The sequence below is a fragment of the Ranitomeya variabilis genome, chromosome 6 (genome assembly GCF_051348905.1).
Source record: "Ranitomeya variabilis isolate aRanVar5 chromosome 6, aRanVar5.hap1, whole genome shotgun sequence".
NCBI lineage: Eukaryota > Metazoa > Chordata > Amphibia > Anura > Dendrobatidae > Ranitomeya > Ranitomeya variabilis.
In genome coordinates, this window is record NC_135237.1 from 239,419,246 (window position 1) to 239,431,538 (window position 12,293).

Consider the following 12,293-nt stretch of genomic DNA (forward strand, 5'->3'; position numbering starts at 1 on the left):
CCTATGTGGGTGCATTACACTACAGAGGGTGCCTATGGGGGAGCATTACACTACAGAGGCTGACTATGGGGGTGCATTACACTACAGAGGCTGCCTATAGGGGTGCATTACACTACAGAGGCTGACTATGGGGGTGCATTACACTACAGAGGCTGCCTATGGGGGTGCATTGCACTACAGAGGCTGCCTATGGCTGTGCATTACACTATAGAGGCTGCCTATTGGGGTGCATTATGCTATAGTCTGCCTATGGGGCTGCATTACGCTATAGAGTCTGCCTATGGGGAGTTCATTATACTATAGAGTCTGCCTATTGGGAGTGCATTATACTATATGGAGACCTATGGGGAGAGCATTATACTATATGGAGCCCTATGTAAGTGCATTATACTTTATGGAGCCCTATGGCGAGTGCATTATACTTTATATAGAGTCTGGCAATGGGGAATGCATTATACAATATAGAATCTGTCTATGGGGAGTGCATTATACTATATGGAGGCCTATGGGGTGTGCATTATACTATATGGAAGCCTATGGAGAGTGCATTATACTATATGGAGGACTATCCGGTGTATTATGCTATATGGAGACTTTCTAGGGGGCCATCATGCAGTGTGGAGATTACAGTTTAGGGGCCATCATACAGTGTTGGACCCATTAAACAGTTTCGGGATATTAAGGGGTCAGTATGTATACAGTGAGGGGGCATTGTACTTGTGTATAAGAGAGCATCATACTGTGCATAGGGAGGAGACTCGGGACATTAAATGTAAAGTGGGCACTTATTGTTATAGGGGAACTCAGGTTACTGTGACTGTCAAAGGGGCACACAGAGCATTATTACTTTCTAGGGGGCAAAATATGGGCACTGTTTTCTAGGGCACTTGCCTCAGCATTACTATATTCTAGAGGGTTGCTTTAGAATTTAGAGGTCACACAAAACCACACAGCAGGTGCAGTAATAGGGACAAATGCGGCAGTAGTGGCTCAGTATTGGGGTACCAGCAGGATGAGGAGTTTGTGCAGTTGGGAATAGTCCTGTTTCGGACAGTGCTGATGTAAGGAGGAAAGCCAGTCTCGGCGTGCCTTGTCCGGGACAAGTCTGGAACCATCGGTGCTGTTACCCAAGTTGCAGGGGGGAGAGTTTAGTGCCCCGGACAGACCTTTGAACTGAAGATCTGGGGACGTGAAGGGTATAAGAGGGGGACAGTGCTCGGGAACAGGGACTCGGTAGGCAGGAATCTGCAGTGTGCAGAGGCAGAGTGAGAGCCTTCCCACCCTGTACAGTTAGGACAGAGAAGGCTCAAGTCAGAGAGGCCTAAGGATACTTACCGGAGACTGTAGGAAGAGACGTCCCCTGATATCCCCGACATCCACTCCTGCAGTGTCACTGAGCATGAGTGAGCCCATCCCATGACCAGACCACAGGGGGCGCAGTTGGAGACTCGATATCCCAGCCGTTGAACGTATACTCTCCCACCTGTATTAGCGTTGTGCCGACGCTTAAAAAGAAAGGACTGTCCTCTCTCCAGCGTGACCCATCGTGGAACCAGGACCCGCGAAAGGACATTCCAGGACCCCGACGACACCGGACTCATCTCAGACCAGGACGCCGCCGGATTCTTCAAGCGTTCAGGCCGGAACGCCATCGCTATCTTCACAGAGAATGATCCTCAACACCGCCGGACTGATAAGTTTGATACCTTTGTATTTTCCTCGACTCTTCATTGCCCCTGCTGTATCTACATCCACCAGCCAGTGTTTTATTATCCGTATCCCCCTCATTTGCCCTCTCCCTGCGTGGAGTAACAGTTTCATTAAATCCCCCTGTTAACCCTTGTTCTGCCTCCGACCGTTACTGCATCCTGGTACCTGCTCACACTGAAAATGTTAGATGTGAAATGTGTTTTAGTTGTATTATCTGTAGCCGAGTCCTGGCTGGAGGAGTTGTCATGTCGATCTGGGCCAGATGGAAAAGGTGTGAAAAGTGAATGACTCCATCAGAAAGAATGTCAGCGGTAAGTCACCATCTAACTGTGCTGTGATCTCTTATATGTTCTGTAGGACTGGTATTTACCACTGATCATATGGCGGTAATATCAATATTGGTCTTTATGTAGAGATTATTTTCAGTAACAGTGCGGTCATCAGCTGAGGTTCTCCTCCACTATTAGGGTGAATCACCCAGTTATAATCAAGATTACCTGGTTAGGGGGCCCACTCAGAAGTCTCCCCCCCGAATCAAAAGCCTAGCTACGCCTCTGCTTGAGACAGCTTACTGATTTTACCTATCATTAGATGTTTCTTGTGTGGCATCTTGGTAATGAGGCTCATTTTTATAGGCCATAAGTTGAACGACCTGATAGTGAAAAATTATAAGTGACAGGATTGCTTTCTAATTACTAACAGATTTCAGCTGATGTCATGACTTTCTATGGCTTTTTGCACCTCTTTTTTGTGTTCAATACCTTTTCCTGGGCCATTTCTCATTAGTACACATAACTTAATGTATGTACATACATGGTTTGATTTATTTGCCTGAGGGAATTGAATGTGTTGTTATCGACCTCTGGTGAGAATTTCATGTCAATATCACCTTTAGAAATATATTTACTTAGAAAATTGATGACGTGTTCAATACTTATTTCATCCCGTGTATATATGCATATTTCTATATATACTGTATATGTAAAATAAAGGTTTAACGGTTTGTAAAATCTCATGCATGTAACCTTATTGTACATATTGCACAGAGCTTCTACTGTATCTATGATATCTACGATATTCATAGCACAAAAAATCATGACTTGCTGTGACAAACATATGCAGTGGTGGACAGCTTCTATAAAAGCTGCACTGAATGTACAAAAGCTCTTTAAAAAGTTATCTAGGATTTGATTAAAAGAATCTGTCATTTTTTACTGTTATAATTAATAAGTAATGTCTATCAAATGTAAAATAAATGTCATGTGTCCTTAAGGAGTATTCCGCACTTGAAGAATTATGGCATCTCTATAGTATATGCAATAAATGTGTAATAGCAGTGTGTCCCCCATTCTTCACGCACGTCTGGGTTCAAGTAACTTAAGGGATCTTCCATAACTGCCCAGGTTGGGAAGGGCCCTTTAATTGTTTTCATCACTTGTTTCTTTGCATTTTTGTGCACAAGCAATTATCTGATTTTATATTTTATAAAAGGTGATACATTTTTGGCAGATTCCTAGTGGATGGCAAATAGTCAGTTTGATTAATTACTGTACTAAATATGGTCCCATACATACGTTAACATAGAGAAACAACTTTGCATTTTTATGAAAATTAGTCAAACACATCTATTTACCATTTTTCTATCTTTATTTGTAGAGTATGTTTTCATTAATTCTATTTAATAAAATATAACAGTAGACATACCAAATTTCTGGATCCTGGAATTCCTGGTTGACCAGGCGGTCCTGGGGGTCCAGGAATGGCTACTGTGAAAACAATAATAGAACTCAAATATTTTCATGGTTTTTCTGAAAGGTTGTCCCATTTCATTAAAAACCCTGGCACAGATTAATATTTAAAAACAAACAGTGCTTTACTCACCCTCCCTGGCTCCACTGCTGATTCACCTGTGCTGCTCTAATGTCTGTTATTGGCTGCAGCGCTGATGTCACATCGACAGCCAATCAGAGATCTCAGCAGCTCTGAGCAGGGCACTCAGTCTACACAGGCAGGGCCACTGAGCTCACCCACGGGTTGTCAACATGACGTTGGAACTGCAGCCAATAACTGACATAGGGAGCAGCACCAGAGAATCAGCATCCGGGCCTGGGATTTTCTGAAAGTGTACAACTCCATTAAAATTTAATAAGTATCTTTAATAAGTTACTTTTACGCTACTTCTATTTTTTTACTGAATGTACTAAATAAAAGACTAAGCAAAAATATTATGAGGCATGACATTTAGATATTATACAAGACTCTGTACACAAATTTGGACAATGTGGATATCAGTTTTACATCTTTTACATCTTAAAATGATTAGACTGCAGAGACATAAAACATAAGAGTTTTATATCCTTCTTACTCTGCAGTGATGTGTGAATGCATCCACAGTCTTGTAACACCCTCTGATGAAGGATATAGCTGCATCTCCGAAAAGCGTAAGGGGTAGTACGACCCTTCCCGGATCCCTTACACGAACAACAGAATGACTACACACGCTGACTGCTCTCATACACGGCTTATACCATATCGAGCAAGTCACCGGCCGGGACTCCCTGAAATCAGGTTTGCAGTGGCTAACATCTGCATTTTTGATGAATGCTGAAGGCTTTTTAACCCCTTAACGACCGCCGACACGCCTTTTAACGGCGGCAGTTAAGGGTACTTAAACCACAGCGCCGTTAATTAATGGCACTGTGGAAAAAGTGTATAGCGCCCCCCAGAGTCGGAATTACTCCATGGTCTCAGCTTCCGGGGGTAGCCGACACCCCAGATAACATGATTTGGGTCGGTTTTTACCGACCCCAGGACTGCGATCGCTGTTATTAACCACATAACGGCGTCCATAAAAAAAAAGAAAAGCGCGATTTCCCATTTAATATAGGAAATAGAGTCCCCCTCATACCTCCTGATGTTCCCCGGTATGTCTGGGCCCGCTTTCATCCTCCTGCGTCCCCCCACGACTTCTTCCGGGAAGAAAATGGTAGGCGCATACACAGTGTGCCCGCCGAGATCTGCCGGCCGGCACCCAGCAACAATAGGGAGATTTTTTCCTATTGGTTCATTTTGGTCACTGTGATAGACCCTATCACAGTGATCAAAATAAAAAAAATAGTAAATGACCCCCCATTTATCACCCCCTTAGTCTGGGAAAAATTATAAAGAAAATATATTTATTTCCATTTTCCCATTAGGGTTACAGTTGGGCTAAAGTTAGGGTTAGGGTTGGGATTAGAGTTAGGGTTTGGATTAGGGTTAGGGTTTGGATTAGGGTTAGGGTTTGGATTAGGATTGGGATTGGGGTTAGGGTTGGGATTCGGGTTAGGGTTGGGATCAGGGATAGGGGTGTGTTGGGGTTAAGGTTGGAGTTAGAATTGGGGGGGGTATCCACTGTTTAGGTACATCAAGGGGGTTTCCAAACACGACATAGCGCCACCATTGATTCCAGACAATTTTGCATTCAAAAAGTCAAATGGTGCTCCCTCCCTTCTGAGCTCTGCCGTGAGCCCAAACAGTGGTTTACACCCACATATGGGGCATCAGCGTACTCTGAACCTATTGGAAAACAATGTTTGAGGTCCAATTTCTCCTGTTACCCTTGTGAAAATAAAAAATTTTGTGCTAAAAAAATCATTTTTGAGGAAAAAAAAAGATTTTTTTTATTTTCACGGCTCTGCGTTATAAACTCCTGTGAAGCACTTGGGGGTTCAAAGTGCTCACCACTAGGGTTGAGCGAAATGGGTCGGCCATTTTCAGAAGTCGCCGACTTTTGGCAAAGTCGGGTTTCATGAAACCCGACCCGACCCCTGTGTGGGGTCGGCCATGAGGTCGGTGATCTTCTGAATCTGGTATCGGAATTCCGATACCGAGTTCCGATACTTTTGTGGTATCGAGAATCGGTATCGGATCCATATTAATGTGTAAAATAAAGAATTAAAATAAAAAATATTGATATACTCACCTCTCCGGAAGCCCCTGCACCTTACCGCTGTTAACCGGCAGCCTTCTTTGCCTAAAATGAGCGCGTTTAGGGCCTTCCATGACGTCACGGCTTCTGATTGGTCGCGTGCCGCTCATGTGACCGCCATGCGACCAATCACAAGCCGTGACGTCATTCTCAGGGCCTAGGAAGGCCCTAAACGCGCTCATTTTAAGCAAAGAAGGCTGCCGGTTAACAGCGGTGAGGTGCAGGGGCCTCCGGAGAGGTGAGTATATCAATATTTTTTATTTTAATTCTTTATATTACACATTAATATGGATCCCAGGGCCTGAAGGAGAGTTTCCTCTCCTTCAGACCCTGGGAACCATAGTATCCCATTGCACTGTATTGGGTTTCATGTTTCGGCCGACCCCGACTTTTTTATAGGATCGGCCGATTTCACTCGACCCGACTTTTGAGAAAGTCGGGTTTCGTGAAACCCGACCCGATCCTATAAAAATAAAAGTCGCTCAACCCTACTCACCACACATCTAAATAAGTTACTTAAGGGGTGTAGTTTCCAAAATGCTGAAACTTGTGGGGGTTTCCACTGATTAGACACATCAGGAGCTCTCCAAACGCGACATGGCGTCCAATCTCAATTCCAGCCAATCCTGTATTGAAAAAGTCAAACGGCGCTCTTTCCATTCCAAGCTCTGCCATAAGCCCGAACAGTGGTTTACCCCCACATATGGGGTATTGACGTATTCAGGAGAAATTGCACAACAAATTTTGTGGTTGATTTTCTCTTTTTAAACTTGTGAAAATAAAAAAGATTAGTTCTGAAGTAAAATGTTTGTAAAAAAAAAGTTAAATGATAATTTTTTCCTTCCACGTTGCTTCAGTTTCTGTGAAGCACGTAAAGGGTTAATAAACTTCTTAAATGTGGTTTTGAGCACGCTGCGGGGTTCAGTTTTTAGAATAGTGTCACTTTTGGGTATTTTCTGTCATGTACACCCCTCAAAGTGACTTTAAATGTAATGTGGTCCCTAAAAAATGGTTTTGTAAATTTTGTTGTAAAAATGAGAAATTGCTGGTCAAATTTTAACCCTTATAGCTTCTTAACAAAAAAAAAATTTGCTTCCAAAATTGTGCTAATGTAAAGTAGACATGTGGGAAATGTTATTTTTTAAGTATTTTGCATGACATATCTCTCTGATTTAAGGGCACAAAAATTAAACATTTTCGCCATATTTCCGCTTTTTTATAAATAAATGCAAGTCATATCGAAGAAATGTTACCACTAACATTAAGTACAACATGTCACGAAAAAACAATCTCAGAATCAACAGGATCCGTTAAAGCATTCCAGACCACATTCCATACCACATAAAGTGACAGTGGTCAACATTTTAAAAATTGGCCTGGTCTTAAGCTGCAAATTGGCTCTATCACTAAGGGGTTAATGCCACTCAGAACCTGGACTTGGAGGTGTTTAACATACTTGACTGTATTGATAAGTTGCATTACAAGGACTGGTCCATGAATACCTAACCATACATTATTGACTTTACCACCAATTACTATATAAAGACAGTTGGTTACTGGCATATAAGATTACTGCTTAGGCGAAACAAATAGATGCAAAGATATCATAACATTTCTCACATGTCTACTTTACATCAGCACAATTTTGGAACCAATTTTTTTTTTTTGTTAGGAAGTTGTAATGTTTAAAAATTGACCAGCGATTTTTCATTTTTCCTGCAAAATTTACATAACCATTTTTAGGAACCTCATCACATTTCAAGTCACTTTGAGGGGTTTTATATGATAGAAGAAACACAAAGACACTAGTCAAAAAACTGCACCCCTCAAGGTGCTCAAAACTACAGTCAATAACTTTGGGCGCGTGGCAGGGCTTGGAAGGGAAGGAGCACCCTTTGACTTTTTAAATGCAAAATTTGCATTTGGAGAGCCCCTGATGTTCCTAAACAATAAAAATCCCGAACAAGTGACACAATTTTAGAAACTAGATCCCTGAAGGAACTGATCTAGATGTGTGGTGAGCACCTTTAACCCCCAGGTGCTTCACAGAAGTTTATAACGTTGAGACGTGAAAATAATAAAATCAAATTTTCCTCACAAAAATTATATTTTAGCCCCAAAATTTGCATTTTCATAAGGGTAACAGGAGAAATTGCACCAATTTGTTGTGCAATTTCTTCTGAGTACGTTGATACCCCATATGAGGGAAAAACTACTGTTTGGGTGCATGCAAGGGTTCAGTTAGGAAGGAAGGAGGCATCATTTGACTTTTTGAATGTAACATTTTCTGAAATCATAATGGACGTCATGTCTCATTTGGAGAGCCGCTGATGTGCCTAAAAAGTAGAAACCCCCAACAAACAACATTTTGGAAACTAGACCACTCAAGGAATGTACTTAGATGAATGGTGAGTAGAGATGAGCAAATATTTCAATGTTCAATTCAGATTACGTTTGCCGAATTTACAATATTCGCCGATTAAATCGTCGAATATTCGCCGAACATTACCGAACACCATTATAGTCAATGGGAGGCAAAAACAAGCGCATGCACAACACCTTAGAATGGCCCCAAATGCTGCCAAAACATCTCACATGAGGAACAGACACTAGGAAAGTGGCCTCAATTCATCCACTGTACAAACTGCAGCATGTAACTGCAGCAATCAGCCAGGCATGAGGTATCGTGGTCTGGAACAGCATTTACAGCTTTCAAATAAACATCACAGTAAGACGAGGTTGGTGAGGGATCGGTGTAGGGCCCGTTTACTGGGAGCCCTGAAAATGCATGTGATATCTCTACCTGCTTTCATGCTGAGCCACATTCAGGTGGCTCAAATATCAGTTTTCTAGACTTCCATTGTCAGAAAAATTTAAGGATAGTAACACGGGTAGTTAAGTGCAAGGAAGTGGAGGCCTGACGTCTCGGAGGCCTGACGGTCTTGGAGGCCTACTGCTACAGGCAACACGCTTGAAGGAGACCTAACCAGGAGTGTTTACAGTTCCAAAAATTATTGGCAGACACCACCAAAGTGGCATTAATTTCACCACAGTAGAAATAGTAGAATAGGGACCAACAGGTCTTTTTCTACACCCAATCCAGCAAATGGACACTCAACAAGGAGTGTTCACATTTCCAAAAATTATTGGCATACACCACCAAAGTGGCATCAAATTCAACACAGTAGAAATAGTATAATAGGGACCGACAGGTCTATCACTACACCCAATTCAGCAGATGCACACCCAACTTGGAGTGTTCACATTTTAAATAATGATGGCCTGACACCACAGAAGTGGAATAACTTTCACAAGAATAGAAAAAGTATAATTGGGACCTACACGTCTTCCACTACAGCTAACTCAGCAGATGTAGACCAACCATGACTGTTCACATTTCCACAAATTTGTGTTAACATCAGCAGCAGCCACAGAAGTGACACAAAAGATATCAGAGTGCAGTTATGTGACGTGTAATATCACCTTGTCTGTACAGTCTGTGATTGGGGTGCAAAAGTCCTTGGAGATCAATGACTTGTTTATCTTAATGAAAGTTAGGTGGTCAACACTTTCAGGGGACAACCGGACGCGCTTATATGTCAGGTCACCACCATCAGCGCTGAGGACACGTTCTGAGAGAATGCTGGCTGCTGGGCATGATACAAGCTCCAAGGCATGTGAGGCGAGCTCAGGTCACTCGTCCATATTGGAAGACCAAAATGTGAAAGGGTCCAAATGCTCCCTGATGGTATTGATATTTAGTTATAGATACTCCTATACCATCCTCTCCATTCATTCACCACGTGTAAGACTTGAACTCTCTTGTGCTGGTGTACAAGTTGGTCTAAAAAAAAGTGTCAAAGGACTCACAGAAATTGCTTCTTCCACTTCTACCACTGCTGCTACTAATGTTTTGGCATTGACGAATTGATGGGCCGGAGGTTGGAAGTCTACAGCTGCGATGCAAACTGTGTGCTTCACTGCTGTCTTGGTGAAAAGCTCTCTTAAGTTTGTATAAAAGCATGTTTTGATACTTCAGCATTTTCGGGTCCCTTTCTAGGGTGGGAATCATGTGTCAAAATTTGGTTTTATAATGTGGGTCTAATAAAGTGGAAACCCAGTAGTCATCATTATTCCTAATCATTAATATACGGGATATGTGCAGCGCCCCAGAGTCCTGGTCGTTGCAGTACTGTGGCTCCGCCACTATGGGGAGCTATGGTGCGTCTGATGGCACTGAAGGAGTTCATCGGATCAGGTATCACAGACACCAATACATTTCACAGCCGGGCCTCCGGGGGGAGCTAAGGGTGCTATTCATTAGGCCACTCCCCACCATAGTGGGTAAACTGGGGGTCAGGCAGGAAGTTAGATCAGAAAGCTGACTGAGTTGGAACCAGGCAACACCTTGTGGCAGAGGGTGTTGTGGGGGAAGATACAGTAGGGTCTCTGTCAGGGGTGGGATCCTGACAGGGGCTTGGCAACAAGAAAGAACGTAACGGGAGCAGGCCTGCTCCGGGTAGCGGCGGTACCCAAGGAAGGATTAGAAGCGAGATAGATTGTGCTGAGTGAGTAACGAGATCACGCAAAGGAGAAATACCAGTAGGAGTCGTGCTGTAAGACCGAAGCAACATCCTACTGAGGCGCACTACCGGTGGCCGGAACGCCGAGGGAGTATCATAACATTCAGCTTCAAGCAATACTCCAAACAGCGGCAGGACAGTCAGTCTAAGGCGGGCTGTCTAACATATATCACCTATGCAGTCTTGGGGGGCAACTTGTGGAGAGGGGCGACTCTAGGGTCCCGGAAGAGCTCCGAGCCTACCCGTCAAACGGGTGCCGTCCCAACCAGAACATCAGGGAGGGACGGAGGATTAGCAGAACATCATCTAATCGAGTTGTGAGGGAACTTAAGAAACAGACACAACAGTTGTGGGGGACTTTCCGTAAGCACAGCAGGGAAGGACCACAACACATAGCGCTAGAAGGAAGGCACCGATTTCCACCTGTGAAGAGAACTCTGGAGGTGCCATTGGACCGGCCGGACTTGCGCAGCCTGGTGAACCGTATTCCGGACTGAGGACCCAGAGATCTTCAGTAAAGAGGTAAAGAGACTGCAACCTGGTGTCCTCGTTATTTACTGCACTGCACCACTTCAGCGTCACCACCATCACCCATATCTATTATTCACTGTGCGCCCCACGGCAGGGTCACGGACCGGGGCCTAGCCGCCGTGACAACCCCAGAGCAGAGACTCTGTCAGGCCCGGTACCGGGTACCCCTCGGCCCTGCGGCGGTGGGGGCGCCGCATATGTTGCGGATAGTGCAGCAAGAAGGCACTCATATGTCAGGCTCTACCATGAGATCCGAGCCGATGCTGTGTTGGTGGCTGGTTAGCAATGAGGCTCTTTTCCTCTGTCCCCTCCCGCCAACCCCAAACTACATTAGAGGGGAGAATTATCTTATTCATAGGACAGTTGCTCGCCCATCATCTCTTCCTCCTCCATTTGTTCCTCGGATCTTGCACCTTTTATAACAGTTTGTCTGTTATCATCACCAGCCCCCTCAATCGCAGTACTCTGCCCTCCCTTGGCACCCAACTGTGTGACAAGTCTTGAACTTCGAGACAATGTTATCCCTTCTGCAGCCTCCTCTGCTTCCTCTTCTTCTTTGACCACCATCTCCTCCCGCAGGCTATTCAAAGTCTGCTCCAGCATATAAATGATCGGAATAGTGATACTGATGATGGAGCCGTCAGAGCTAACTATCTTACTAGCCATTTCAAAACTGTGCAGAGGTCCTTAATCTGTGCCCACTCTAAACGTGATATGTGCCACCTCCGTACTGCATTGGCCCAGGCTATGCGACATGCCATATTGCGTCAAGGCTTGTTGCTGCTGCCACAGTCTGCAACATGTGCAAACTCTTAGCTTTGTCATGTGTAGGAGGAAACAATCTTTTCCGTGACCACAACTGCTGAACTGTGGGCTGGCTGTAATGCTGTGAGAGGGAGGAGTAAAGTGAACAGGACAAACTGCTGGACCTTGAAAAAGGTGCAGGCGGAGAAGTTACTGTGGATTGAGAAACTTCTGGTGTGATTGTTCTCTGAGATCGGTCAAAAACAGCAGGCATGTCGGCTTCCATTACAGCTGAAGGCGGGCTCTCAGTCAGTCAGTGTGACTCGATCGGGTAATGAACCAGAGGTTCTACGGTGGAAGACCTGCATCTCAATAGTTGGCACGGTAACAGAGGAGGAGGAAGAAACAGCAGATGATATTGATGGGGAGGCTGAGGGTGGTTTAGGTCTGCTGGTCTGCATTTTTGTGCAGTGGGATTCCCACACTAAAGCATATTGATTGAGCATATGAAGGTTCAAACATGTAGTATTCAAATTATTGCAGTTTTTATCTCGACTAGTTTTTTTTTTTTTGCAAAATTTACTGATTACGTGAGTTGGCTCATACTTTGCAGTGCCAAAAAAGGCCCAGGCTAGTCAACCCTTGCCACCCGTGTGAGCTGCAGATGCTGCTGGTCAGAAGCACAGTTGTGGCTGAGAATGCATCGCTCATCGTGGCTGCATTACTACCTGTCTGTGACGGATGGCGCAATGTAA

The 12,293-nt window shown here is 44.2% G+C and overlaps 1 protein-coding gene across 1 annotated transcript in view; it reads right to left on the reverse strand.

The window, feature by feature from the left end:
- COL15A1 (collagen type XV alpha 1 chain) overlaps positions 1-12,293 on the reverse strand; it is a 1,855,347-nt gene that overhangs the window by 489,668 nt on the left and 1,353,386 nt on the right. The window contains exon 32 of the mRNA XM_077269528.1: positions 3,415-3,476. Within this exon, the coding sequence (XP_077125643.1) occupies positions 3,415-3,476 (62 nt within the window). The remainder of the gene's footprint in view (positions 1-3,414; positions 3,477-12,293) is intronic.